Raw genomic sequence first — 13,024 nt, forward strand, 5'->3', positions numbered from 1 at the left:
CTCATGCTGACTGGGCACTTTTCTCAGCGCAATCAAGATACAACTACCTACATCTGCTCTTCCCCAGCCTTCCATACCTCTGCTCACTTTTTCATCTTTATAGAACACAGCAATGAGAAAGCTGAACTTCAGGTCTCTCATTATGAGATCTTAACTACGAGTCAGACTTCTAAAATATGAAAGACCTACATTTTACAGCAAGGAGATACGCCCACTAGATTCTTTTATGACCAGAACCTAAAGAGCTTTTGACAACCTGTTTTCCCCTTTGCAGACTGAACTGCTGTCTGGTTAAAGAAAGAAGCCAGGTCCAATGACCAGTTACGAACAAAAGCTGGTGCTGTTGACTCAACACAGCACAAAACAGAAGACAGGCTTTTCTGTTCAAGAAAAGAAACTTCTCTCATTCCTTCCTCTCTGAAGGAGCTAATCTTTACTCTTATATTTTAATATTTGAATACTCTGCTGCTCACCCTGTAGTGATGCATTCTCTACTACTGCTGTAGGAAAGAGGGAGCTGTTGATTTCCTCAGGCTTTATCTAGACAGATGCTCTGTCCTAATTTCTACCATTGGTAGGCGACACCAGCACACACCCATCAGGGCAAAGGTGAATCCCAAAGCAGGCCCAGATTTGGACCAGAAAGCCTGAAGTAGGTACATACTGCAGCAGTACAAGCCACAGCTTGTTGAGGCACTGATCCACATCTCGGCAAGACTCGCCCCTGATTTTGGCACTTGCTGGCCCAGCCCTTAATCCCCCGATAGCCCCGTCCCACAGAGAATGCTACCTACAACATTTCAGATGCTTCTAGAACTGAACTGTCACACTACTGAGGTAGTAACTACAATATTTGTAAAATAAGTCACACTAGACTCTCTGAATATAATCAGTAGCCTTGACTACAGGCGTTAGGTTTTGACAGAAAATTATAAAAGGAGAAAAAATTTTGTCTGTTCTAAAAGAGTGCAAACCTCAGTGAATATAGTCTTTAAAATGTAGCTCCCATGTCCAATATAGGAAGACACTGACAAAATAAACAGACCTTAACTGCACCCTGACAGTCCATCTGCCCTGTAGAAGAGAGAAGGGAACAGGACATCACCATTCAAGGCCTTTTCTGTCTGCAAGCCATGCTGTCTTCAGCCACGTGCCCAAGCCGCTACGGAAGCGGTGCCCTGTATGGGCTCCTAGGGCTAACAAGCTGCCCCGCAATCACTGTTGCGCAAAAACCAGCATACAGTGCATAGCAAGCATGAATCATCTTGCTTCAGTAGGACTTACACTGGTGCAGTTGCAATACAGCTGGGGGCAAAGTTGTGGGACAGAAAGACTCAGCAGGACAATAAAAGCTACCAGTATTATAATCGTGGAACTTCCTGCAACCACTGCAGTGCATAACTTATGTCATTGCTGGAGGTAACATTTGGTCTTCATACAGGTTTACAAAGAGTACTACACAGCATAAAGGCACAGGGTCATCTTTATTTAGTAGCACTTTAATGCAGATTAAATGCACTGTCACAAGGGGAAAGAGTACACAGGAAAACTATCAAAGAATGTGTGGACAATTTCTGGATATCTCATTTAGTCTTTGAGATGCCTTAGTGTTGGCTTGCCAGGTAGCCCCTCTCCCCCTGATTTGTTCACATTTGGGATAAAGACAGCATTCACAAACATTCTCATGGAAACATTTAGGAAGATGAGCTGGCTTTGAAACTCTGGATATCTTTCAGCCAGTATCAGATCACTAGGTTGTGCAAGTTCTAGCCCACCTTCAGCTCCTTCAGGTATAATAAAAAGTGAAGTCTGCTAAAGCCTGAATATTCCTTCTAGAAGTTTCTAATTCATTGAGCAACAGTGTTTTGAAGCTTCTTGGTCCTTTCAGCATAGGGTTGGCCACTACATTTCTTTTGCATTTACTAAAAGTGCAGAAAGTTACAAGGTTGCTCTGCTAAAGCATCAGTATTCCACCTAGGTCATTATCTTACCCAACATTCCTCCTCCTACTCCTCCAGCACCTGCAAACAAAAAGGTCCTTCTCTAATACTGCAGCACTGTTACCTGTTCTCTTCTGCAGCCCTAAGACCGCCAAGGGCCCAGTTTCTTTTTTTGATGTCTAGTATTTTAGGTTCCTGAAAATAATTTGTCAATAATATTTTCTCTGTAAAGAAGTACTTCAAACCTGTCAAAAAGAGACTGACTGAACTTTGCAGAGAACTTAGGCTTCTCAGACAGCAGCATTCTGAACTCGCACACCACCATCCAGATTATACCTTACATTTGCTCAGCCTATCGGAGAAAGTTCTCTGTTTTCCTTTCATTACCAACTCAGACTACTAGTCTGCTTTCCCAGATGTAAGGCATAGCAGACGAAGCCTGGAGATTGTTACCCACAGATCAAGCCAGAAATCTGTCCTAGCTGTCCATCAGTGGATGTTACCAACGATTTTAACGCTGGCACATCAGGCTTCAGTGCTCCTCATCAAGGTGAGCCACAAGCTCTACTGACTCAAGTACTACAGTGGTCTATATTTAGCATTTTCAATGAAACTGGAAGGAACAGAAATTCCACTTCAAAAGGCTACACTTTCTTTGCTGAGAGAGACCAAACAGTTAGAGAAAACGCACCAGCCACAGCTCATGTACACTAATCTTCTGGACAATCTCTTCAGCTAATTCAAGGATACTGTTGATGTGCTTTTGAGGAAGCGGAATACAATTCTTAATCAGATAACAATCTTCATACAGATAAAAATCCAATGGTAGAAGAATGGAAGGTGAACTCAAAACAGAATGGGCCAGAAGATGGGACAGTACAATATGAAAGCAGGAGACTCGAGGGAAGGGGCCCAATTTTATTCCAAAGAAGCTACACAGAGTGATGGTGGGGGTACAGAGGGAAGAACGGAGGCACTAACACAACCAAGAAATAACCATATGTCAGTTTTTAAAGTATTGTCACCAGTGTCTACACCATCACGAACAGAGCTGTGTTATTTTGAGCAAATTAGTTTATTCCTTAGTACCTATCTGGAAAAGGAAGGGTAATCATGTTTCCATACATCTGTGAAGTATTTTGACATCATTAGAAGACCTGTACTATAAATACTAGTGATCATTTTCAGCTTTACTTTTATTCAGGGAAGTGGTAAGACAGCTGAAGAAAGTTTCAAAATCTTAAATGCAACAATGAAGTTATAACAAACAACCACAGTGGGATTCTGTGACAATTCTATTAAAAACTCACTGTGGCACAGTTAGATGTTGCAGCTGTAAAGTGTATGCAGGACAACACATCACTAGATCTCCTGTAACACTGACAGAGGATGAAGCTGAAATTTGCTATTCTATAATAGTTTTTGCTTACACTGTCTGATGTTTAGGCTGTCTTTAAACTATACCCGTTTCAGTAACAACTTTAGGATACTTCTCTTTTCTAACTTCTGTGATTCTCCATTTGTCTAGTCACTTTTTTGGAAGTCGCTTTTGGAACTGCACCATAGACACCAAGTAGAAGTAAATCCTTATTATGCAGATCACTGACCTGAATCTACTGACACTCTTACAATCTTGCCTGTCAATCCAGCTGTCAGGCAAGCTCATTAAATCTCAGACATGAAGCATACACAATTCTAGATGAGAAAAAAGGTCACGATGCTTTCAAAACGGCCATTGAAAAACTTCAGCCATCATCTTTCCTCATAGACTATGTGAAACTATTTCTCTATCTCTCTGAAATTGGATGCCAAAACTGAAATCAAAACTACGTCTAATATGAGGAAAGAAAAAAAGCCACATACAAAAGGCATCTTAACCAGCTGATTGCTACTTCTTAAACACATACTAAACCAATTAATTTGTGCAATGGTTTGGTTTTTAAAGCTATTACAGGTTTTAGCTCCTTGTGCTTTGGTATCTCCAGTGTAAGTTTTAAGTCAGATTTGAACAGCTATAAACCTTACATTACAACCTTACACACCCATTACCTGTAACATAATAACTGTAATTATCAAAACATTTTCACAATGGTATTGCTAAACAAATCACCACACTGATTTTTTACACAGCTGTGATGCCACCAGGTTTGCCACTTGTCAGATTTTAAAAATATAGACACTCCCTTCTTGAGCCTTGGACAGCTTAGGTTGAAATTTTCACAAAACCACATTATTATTCTGCACATATTAGAGAAACATGATTAAAAATAGGGGGAAAAAAAATCACTCCAAAATCAAAACCTAATTCAGATCAGATGGCAGAGCTGGATTACCAGCTGCAACACGCAGCTTGACAATACACAGCTACATCAGAATGTGGCAAGACGTATTTCAAACAGTTGCTCCTTTTATTAAAGGAGAGGCAGAGACTTGGGGGGTTGGAAGGGTTGTTTGTTTTTAAAATCCCCCCCTTTTTTAAGCAGTTCAGAAAACAGGTAGATAAGGAGTAAAAATGTAACTAGAGCTTTCTGGGAGCAACTTTGTTTGGTACTCCTCCCCCCCACAAAAAAAAAGAAACAGAAAGACCAGCCTAATGAGGTGGCAAGCCCAGAAGTCACAAACATTAGCAGGAAGTTACTACAGCACCTAAACAATGGAAAAGATGGACTTACATATAATTCATTATTCGTACCTTCCAAATATTTAGAGACCTTCTCCATTCGAACTGCCGTATGGTAAGGAATGAATAGAAAGATGCAATGTTTAGCTTTAAAATCATTTATAGAAAACAAGCCCAAAAAATCTGGAGTTGTGATTATTAGTAGTACAAAGGAAGTTATTTGTCCGAACCTGAGGTTAGGTCAGATCCTCTTTTCTTTTTATCTTCTACTATTTCATAGAACGGGCCTATTACTTGTAGTAATTCTTCAACTTTGTCCGTCATTGGCATACTCTCAAGAATCTGCACAAGTCCAAAATACGAAGCATCTCATGAAACAGCATTTCAATGATTCATTCACTTCAAATGATTTCACAAATTTCTGGTCACTGTAAAACTTTCACTAAGTCTCTTAACACACTCTGAAATTTTAAGAAAACAACATACACAAGCCATATTTACCAAATAAGAACCTTAACTAGCTGTAATAACTTTTTTTTTTGGCAGAGAGAAGACAGGAGAGCTAACGGATACAAAGTTCTATTTAATGGAGGCAAATACATTATTTCATCAAACTAAAACAATCCAAAGTTTGACAGGCTGCTCTGATCTGATGGAATTTCTTTTGTAGACAGCCTTCCCATGGATAAAATGAAACTGAAAGACTTTTTTGTCAGATCCTTCTTATTTGTCAAACCTTATCATCTTTGATGGCATAAGGACCAGATCAAGAAGGGCCCTACTGAGTCCATCTAACTCACCAGCTGCAAGTTATAGCATAACTCACTTAGCAGGCAAAATGTAAAATAAAGAATAAAACCCAGACAAAAGATCACAAAAAGGAACAGAGTAGAGCAAAACAGGGATAGTAAAAAGACACACTTAGAGCAAACTAGAGCCAAGTTCTGCTCTTGAAATGAACTGCAGCTTTTCTTTTGATTAAGAAAAATCTTCATTTACAAAACAAATACCTTTGATCATCTGACAGGAACACTCTCTTGCATTGAAAATACATTAGACAGAAGAAATACACTTTTTAAGTAATATTAAACTCTTATGTTATTGTCCCATTCTAGTTTTTAAATCCTTTAAACTGATAGCCTTGTTCCTCCTTCACTTCCCCCCCCCCCCTTTTTTTTTTTTTTTAAGTGGCAATAACTGTAGGAAAAGATCCAGGTAACATCTATACTACACCTCCTACCCAAGAAGAGCTCCAGGAAAAATTACAGAAGGAGGTAAGAGCTACAGAACACCCTGTTCAAATGAAAGCACCAAGCAGGTCACTAAGAAGCAGTAGCAAAAGCTATAGCATTACTTCACAAGGCAGGAGGTTTATCTGTTAACCAGCCTGCACAAGTCAACACCTACAACCCAATCAAAGATGCCAAGAAACAGAGCTTGCATCAAACTGCAGTTTAATTGCCACTTCTCTGATCCATTTAGTGTAGTCCTAGAAACAATTCACTCTGTATTTGTTAGAGGGAAATACAGTACTCATATGAAGCTGGAAGTTAGCCAGAAATGTTTTCCCCCCCAAAAAAACACCTTCAGTAACACTGAAATTAAAAAAAAATCCTATTCTAGCATAACACGCTTGTATTTATACCTATATCCTGCACTGTAAAAATCTTACTTTAACAGAAACTGTATGCCAAGTGCTTTACAACTAAAAGTACTTAGCTGAGCAGGAAAAAAAGCAAATAGCCCCAGAAACAAAGTAACTGCTTACTCATATAGCCACTGTGCATAATATGCAATTTTAAGATTTAAAAGTGTAAAATAAGTTATTATGCATCTAGGATTACTGTTTTTTCAGGTGCTAGACAACTCATATGAAGAGGTTTGCTTTAAATTAGAAACACCATACAGTGTTGATGTTTCTTATGCTAACATATCAGTATTTTATGACTCATTTCTAAGACAAAGCAAGACAAAAATAATATAATTGAAGTGAAATTAAGTAGTATTAGAATACAGAATTTCAAGAATGTCATTTTGGAGAGAAATTTACTTTAAACAAGACGTCCTGAATTCAGATTCATCCTAGCCAGGACTAAGATACATCTGCTCATCACCTACCAGCATATCGAAATCTCACCTAGACACATTCTTCCCCAACAGCAACAATTTTCAGGACTACCACATGAGGGGAAGAGATGCCAAAAAGGTTACAATACATGCTCTATGTGATTGGGTAATCTGATACATGTATAGCCCAGACACAATATGCAAATGCCATGGACATGTCCTGGAAAAAATAATTGGAAAAATGGCAGCCTTACATAGCCGTAAATAAAATTCTGTGGTATGAGTGTACAAATGGATTTTCCAAACATGGGTACCTATACAGTCCTTACACAGCAACAGTAGAATACCCACAGCAATACAATGAAGATTAGTGCAATATGTGCTGATATAACAGCCCAATGGATCCATTTGAAATGCATTTCCATTGACATTTCAAACAGATCAATTGGGTTGGAAAAGCTGAAGCTAGTATTTCAAAGGTGAGGATTGAAGCAGCAGCATGCAGGGTAAACAGATCCCCAGTTTCAAAGCTGAGTGAGGCCAGATGTCATTTCCTCTCCAGTCCCTACATACAAGATCTGTACAGAGGTAGAATATTTGTGTTTCATTAGGGTTAAGTAGACTTCATCACAGGAGACTTGCTTGTTTCCTTTAGAACACCACACATTTTCCATCTAATTTTAGTGTCCGTGATAGAAACAACTGATGCACTGAGGAGAATAGGCTGCCCCACTGAAATATCAATAAACTTTGTAAAAGTGAAGTTACACAATAAAGCACTAAATCTTGCATTCCCCACTCAAAAGTAACTGTTAGAGTTTAGTGTGATTTTTGACCCAATGCAAATGAACAAAATTTGGCCTCCTGTGTTCTCAGGAGTCTTTTTTGTTTTTCTCATTTTAAAGCAGCTACAGTAACACCAGTACTAACTAAATCAACCAAAATTATGAAGGGGTGGAGGCAGGGGAGAGGAAACACTAGTCAAACTTCTTTTCTAGTCTAGCTTCTTATCTAGTAAAAACATAATGATTGGTACAACAGAAGTTAAGTGTTCTAGTAAACCTGTTAAGATACTGACCTAGGAGAAAAGCAAGTGTATTCAGAGTGAAGCTGATATTTTCCCTCCTTGATGCTAACCTCGTAATACATTACAGTTATATTTTTTTAATCTGGATTGATTGGATTTACTGGATTGACAGTAAATAATCTTTAAACCAGAAAGGCCACCTAGAAGAGCTGCAGCAAAAGGACTGCAGTGAAAAGAGTTAGTTAATGAAAAACCAGAAACTTTAACCCTGAATGTTTTAGTTAACTCTTTAATTCATGCTTAGCTTAGTGACTAAAAATGTTTACAAATTACAAATCTATTCACAAAAAGAGAGACCAAAACCCAAACTACTCCATTCTAAATATCTGACACCAAATATACAGGGAATATTTTCATGACATGTACAGAAGTCTCAGGCTGAAGAGTTCTTCTTGAAAATTCAAAGACGATTAAGTTTAAATACTTGATTATACTCATCCCTCCAGTCACGCAAGCGATATTCTTGTTCATAAAGTATTTCTGGAGTGTTTTTCTCCCCCCACCCTGATAAGGATCTCTTACCTGTCCCAACTTCGAGAACAGACAAGTCTGCAGTAAATTCAGCTTTTATTTTGTTGTACTTTAAGTTCCTCTCTTTCCCTATAGTTCCCCTTACCATGATTTCAATACTGTACTTTCTTTAGATCTCTCATTTAAGCTTCATGTCAACTAGTTCCCCAGAGCTCTCATGTTTCTCTGAAAACAATCCACATTCAATAGCTTTGGAGGGAAAGACAGAATTTTCTTCTCCCCACAGACAAAAAAGCATAATACTGAAATTTAACAAGTTCACATAGGGAATAAGGACTCATTTGGAGCTTTGATATGTGTCAGAGAGAACCTCCTCATATTCACTAATTTATTTCTGGGATATTTATTCTAGGAGACACCTTCCACTCATTAATAAACTTACCTTTTTCATTTCTTCAACATATGCTATCATGGCTTCTTCTTTGGACATATCTCCCAAGGCACTCCAGGCATCCCTAGGAAAGAAAGCCACTTACATCTTCAAAATTTGCAAGGCCTACTTGAGTTATTTTCAGCCTGGCATTAAGTAGGTCAGTTATATAACACCCAAAGTTTTGTTGTATTTTATTTGTATCAAAAACAGTTAGGAAAATTAAGTCCAAACATATGATTTGCTAAGATAATCAAACAGTAGGACATCAACAAAGAAGCAACAAACCCAATGGCCTGGGCACTGAACAGTTCCTCATTGATCAGCTATGATCTCATACTCAATAAATTTTTAAAGAGCTAGGAACTGACGAAAGACACGTTTCCCTTCTTCTTTGGGTGATTTTTTTAAGACACCCTGTTGAAGAAAAAGTAGGCCCAAATGCTTCAGCTGACACTTACAAATAGTTGTCAGTGGTTTTGAACAGGTTACCAGAAAGAGGTGTTGTCCTTTGCATCTGAATTTAGCACTTGTGGAAAGATGAATCTGTCTAACAGGCGCAACAGTCAAATCACCCCCACGACAATAGCTACTGATGGCCTAAAAGTCTCCCCCTCTCCAATTCTGGAAGGCCAAAATTGGAAACAAATCTATTAATATCACAGACGGAATCCGTCAGAACAAGGGCTGGAACAAAACATTTCTTTACTCAGTCTTGCACTGGATTTGACACTGTCCCTTCCCCTTGCCAGACTGTCCCACATAAAGCAAAACCCCAAGGCTGGTGGCTCACATTTCAGCTACAAGCAATCAGGTGAGTGGAAGCTTACAGCCACAGTCTTCTGCAAACATACTCCCTTCTCCCTCAGCTGGAGAAACCAGGGAAAAAAAAGTCTAAGGACTTATTTCACAAATCCTAAAAGACTCTTACCACGTGGACAGCAATACCACGTGCTCTCTAAAAGAAATTAAAATTATAAAAAATAAACAAAATGTTGATATGTCTTTTCAAATAGATCTTAGAAATTAGGTGAGTCAGGAGTTTTCCCAGCTTGAGCAAAATAGTAATAATGTGAAGTCCTGCCACTGAGCAGACAAATTAGAAAGATACATAAACCAGACCTATGCCCGAGAGGTTGAAAGCCATTAACACAACTTCATTAAGCACCTATTTTCTTCAGAGTCACATCATACATGAAAACCAGAGAAGAGAGAATTCTGGACAGACACTCGTCCACATCATACATTTTGCAGAGCACCTATACTTTGGTTCTACAATGTGCGATAAACAGTGCAGAGGTAAGATGATGGGTTTGTCCAAGAAGAACCTGCTCACCTGCAAAACATACGGGAATGCTTTCACCTGCAACTCTGAGAAGTCATAAATTATCTGAGCTAGAGTTGGAACACAAGAAAAAAATTCAAGCAAAGGACTGGAATACTCTTATTTAAAAAGAACAGACTCACTAAACTCTTCCTCCGAGTGCTACTCTTCTAAATGTCTCCACTCAAAGCATTTAAAAAAACCAAACAAACACACAAAAAAAACCACAGTTCATGAAAAATTACCATTTATATCTACCAATCGGATCCCAAAATCCAGGTCTTGGAATGTTACAGGGTCCTTGGGTGGCTTGCTTATAAAAACTATAGAACTTCAGCATCATTTCATTTGTTGGCTGGAATGAACCTAGTGAAAACATTTTAAAATACAATTTAATTGGCATCAAGAATATTAACCAGTATGTTACAAGCTTAGGACTTCCGTGAGAAAATAGTCTGCAGTTCTCTACGACCTGATTCTTGGCAGTACAATTCAAGTCAATTCTCGAATCATACCTGCTGAGAATATTTACCTTACAAACAATAAGTTTCAGATCAAATGTAAGGGACTATAGCTTTTCTTTTTTTTTAAACTGGGGAGACTAAAATTAGAAGTAGACTAACAAGTAACAAAGAGCAAGCCTCCTTTCACTCAGTTTAAAGGGACAGATTCACCTCTCAGTAAATAGTAGGTCACGAGTCATCTTACTGTTACAAGGAGTAACTTACTGCAAGATGCCAGAATTAAGGGGAAAAAGAAAGAGCCAAAATATCCAGCAACCTTCTCTGTTGTTTTTGTTTACTTTGGGTATCTGACAGCACTTTCAGGAACAGTTTCACTGCTTCTCCTGTTTTTGTTTTCTCTTCTTCCTTTGTGGAAGAAATATTTATAGACACAAGAAATGTAAACACAAAAGTGGAACAACTGGCAGAGGAGAGGATTCAGATCCAATCCATTAAATGAACTATTTTCAAGTTGAAGTCTAGTCATTAAAGGAAGTTTACAGGGATTTTCAAATTAGTACTGCAAAAAAAAAAAAAAAGAAAAAGAAAAAAAACCCCTTTTTTCTTATACCAGAATAATGATGTAATAAGTGACCTGTTTATTACACCTATCGAAAAGACACACCCCGATTTTCCATTTCACTTTCTTTTTTAAAAAAAAAAAAAAGAAAAAAAAAACTTTTAACAGAGGAGACAGCAATACGAGCTCCGAAGCCCTCAGACCAGCTCCGGGACTGCGCAGACCCTCCTCCTGCCTCCACGGCCGGGAGCCGCGGGCCGGGCGGGCGCCGCTCAGCGCCCCCCTCCAGGGACCCGCCGCAGGAGCGTCCCCGGCGGCCGGGGGGCCCCGCGGCGGCACCGCCCCAGGAGCGCGGCGCTGGGGCAGCGCGGAGGCCCAGGCTCGCAGCGGCCCTGCCGCCTCGCAGGCGCCAGCCGGGCCCGAGCCGGCGCAGGGTGCCGCAGCCGCCGCGCCCGCACTCACCGTTCTTGGGCAGGCTCTGGATCACCTTCACGGCCGCCTCGAACCTGGTGGCGTGCACCGAGCCGGTCTCCGCCATGTCCCCCAGCCAGCCGCCGCCTCCTGCCCCGCCGCCGCGCTGCTTCCCTCGCCGCGGCGCCTGCAGCCGACTGCACGGGAGAGGGCAGAGCCGGGCCGGGCCGAGCGCCGCCACCCCGCGCCCCCTCGGCGGCGGGGCGTGGAGCCCGGGGCGGGGAGCCCAGGCAGGCCCGCCGCCCGCCCCGCTCCCCCCTTCGCGCCCTACCGCCCCCCGCCCCGCTCCCCCCTTCGCACCCTGCCGCCCCCCAGCCCCTCCAGCGGGGCTCAGCCCCGCAGAGCCCCAGCCCGGCAGTCACCCACCCCTACCTTCGGCCCGGCCTCAGGCGCCCATGTTCTGTCTCCCCACAGCTGCTCCCCTCCCGCCCCGCGCCGCCAGGGGCACGCTGGGAAATGTAGTCCGGCCGCTGCCGCCCGGCGGCGCCTCGGCCCCCGGCGCGGCGGTACTCCGCGGCCGGCGCCTGGCGGCGGCGGCACGTTTCTCCCTGCCGCGGGAAGTAAACAGCGACCGTCCATGTGGAAAGTGCCTTCTTGCCTCGAGCCCCTCGGAGCCGCCGCGGGCAGGCCGCGGCCGAGGCGGCGCCTGCGGAGCTGCGCGCGGTCATGGCGGCCCCGGCCCCGGGGAGCAGCCGAGGTGCCGACCGCGGGCAGCGTCGTGGATGGGCGCGACGGAACAGTTCCCCACTTTTTATTTGCATTCACTCATTTTCAGCTTGCTGCTTCTTCCCTGCTTTCCTCCTCTCTGCCCTACTTGTGTAGTGGCAGTTGCCTCCTGTAAATACTTCAAAAGGTGCCGTATTCCACCCATTTTGGGGACTTCCGCCTGTCCCTCGGTTATCTCTGCTCCCGCGCTGCCCCGCGGTCGGTGTGCTGCTCCCCCTCCCTCCCCCAGCCGTGCTCCTGCAGGAATCACGTAGATACCGCTGCAGCCACGCGTTTGCGTAATTGTATATTTTTGTAAATTTTTGTAATAGCTTTAACGACTTCTATTTGTATTAATGTTTTAGGGATTTATTGAATTTAGGGACAGGATTTGAGCAGCTTAGAGCCCTGAGAGTAACTGTTTCCATAATATTTGGAGGTGGGGGGGGGAAACATGAGGCTACAACCAGCTGGCTCAGTAGCTAAATTAATGAATGGCCTTATTCAGAAGTGCTGCACATCCAGCGCCCTACAAAATCATACAAAAGTGTGCTAAAGCAGCTTCTCTTGTGACAAGTAGAATAATTTACCCAGTGAGCAGTAGGATGAATTAATAGGCCCTTTGAACAGAACTGAGTACAAAATCTTGGCATTTAGTTCAGTTCGTTATCTGGTACACAATATATATTTTAAATTCCTCTTAAGGCAGTTGTGTGGTCACAGTATATGCCTCTGGTGGGAAAGAAAAGCTCCACAGAGGGGGAATTAAAGCAGATCAGCCGATGCTCTGCTGAGCTAGTGCGATCCACAAGGTCAGCGGCCAGCTGGCCAGAGGAGAGCTCTGCTGCAGAGAAGCTTATGCTTCCAGAGGTACTCAAACAGGATT

At 42.1% G+C, this 13,024-nt stretch overlaps 1 protein-coding gene across 4 annotated transcripts in view; it reads right to left on the reverse strand.

Annotated features, from left to right (window-relative positions):
• Positions 1-12,346, reverse strand: part of ACBD5 (acyl-CoA binding domain containing 5) — a 31,247-nt gene extending 18,901 nt beyond the window's left edge. Inside the window, exons 1-6 of one of the 4 annotated variants that reach the window (XM_064505885.1) lie at positions 11,806-12,346; positions 11,425-11,468; positions 10,185-10,305; positions 8,628-8,700; positions 4,791-4,902; positions 4,633-4,665 (exon numbers count right to left, since the gene is read on the reverse strand). In XM_064505885.1, the coding sequence (XP_064361955.1) occupies positions 4,633-4,665; positions 4,791-4,902; positions 8,628-8,700; positions 10,185-10,305; positions 11,425-11,468; positions 11,806-12,194 (772 nt within the window). In that variant the 5' untranslated portion in view covers positions 12,195-12,346. Of the gene's footprint in view, positions 1-4,632; positions 4,666-4,790; positions 4,903-8,627; positions 8,701-10,184; positions 10,306-11,424; positions 11,571-11,805 lie in introns of all 4 variants that reach the window. The other 3 variants (XM_064505883.1, XM_064505884.1, XM_064505887.1) reach the window with 3 other exon arrangements.
• Between the last annotated feature and the right edge of the window lie 678 nt (positions 12,347-13,024).

This window comes from Dromaius novaehollandiae, chromosome 2, assembly GCF_036370855.1.
Source record: "Dromaius novaehollandiae isolate bDroNov1 chromosome 2, bDroNov1.hap1, whole genome shotgun sequence".
NCBI classification, from domain to species: domain Eukaryota; kingdom Metazoa; phylum Chordata; class Aves; order Casuariiformes; family Dromaiidae; genus Dromaius; species Dromaius novaehollandiae.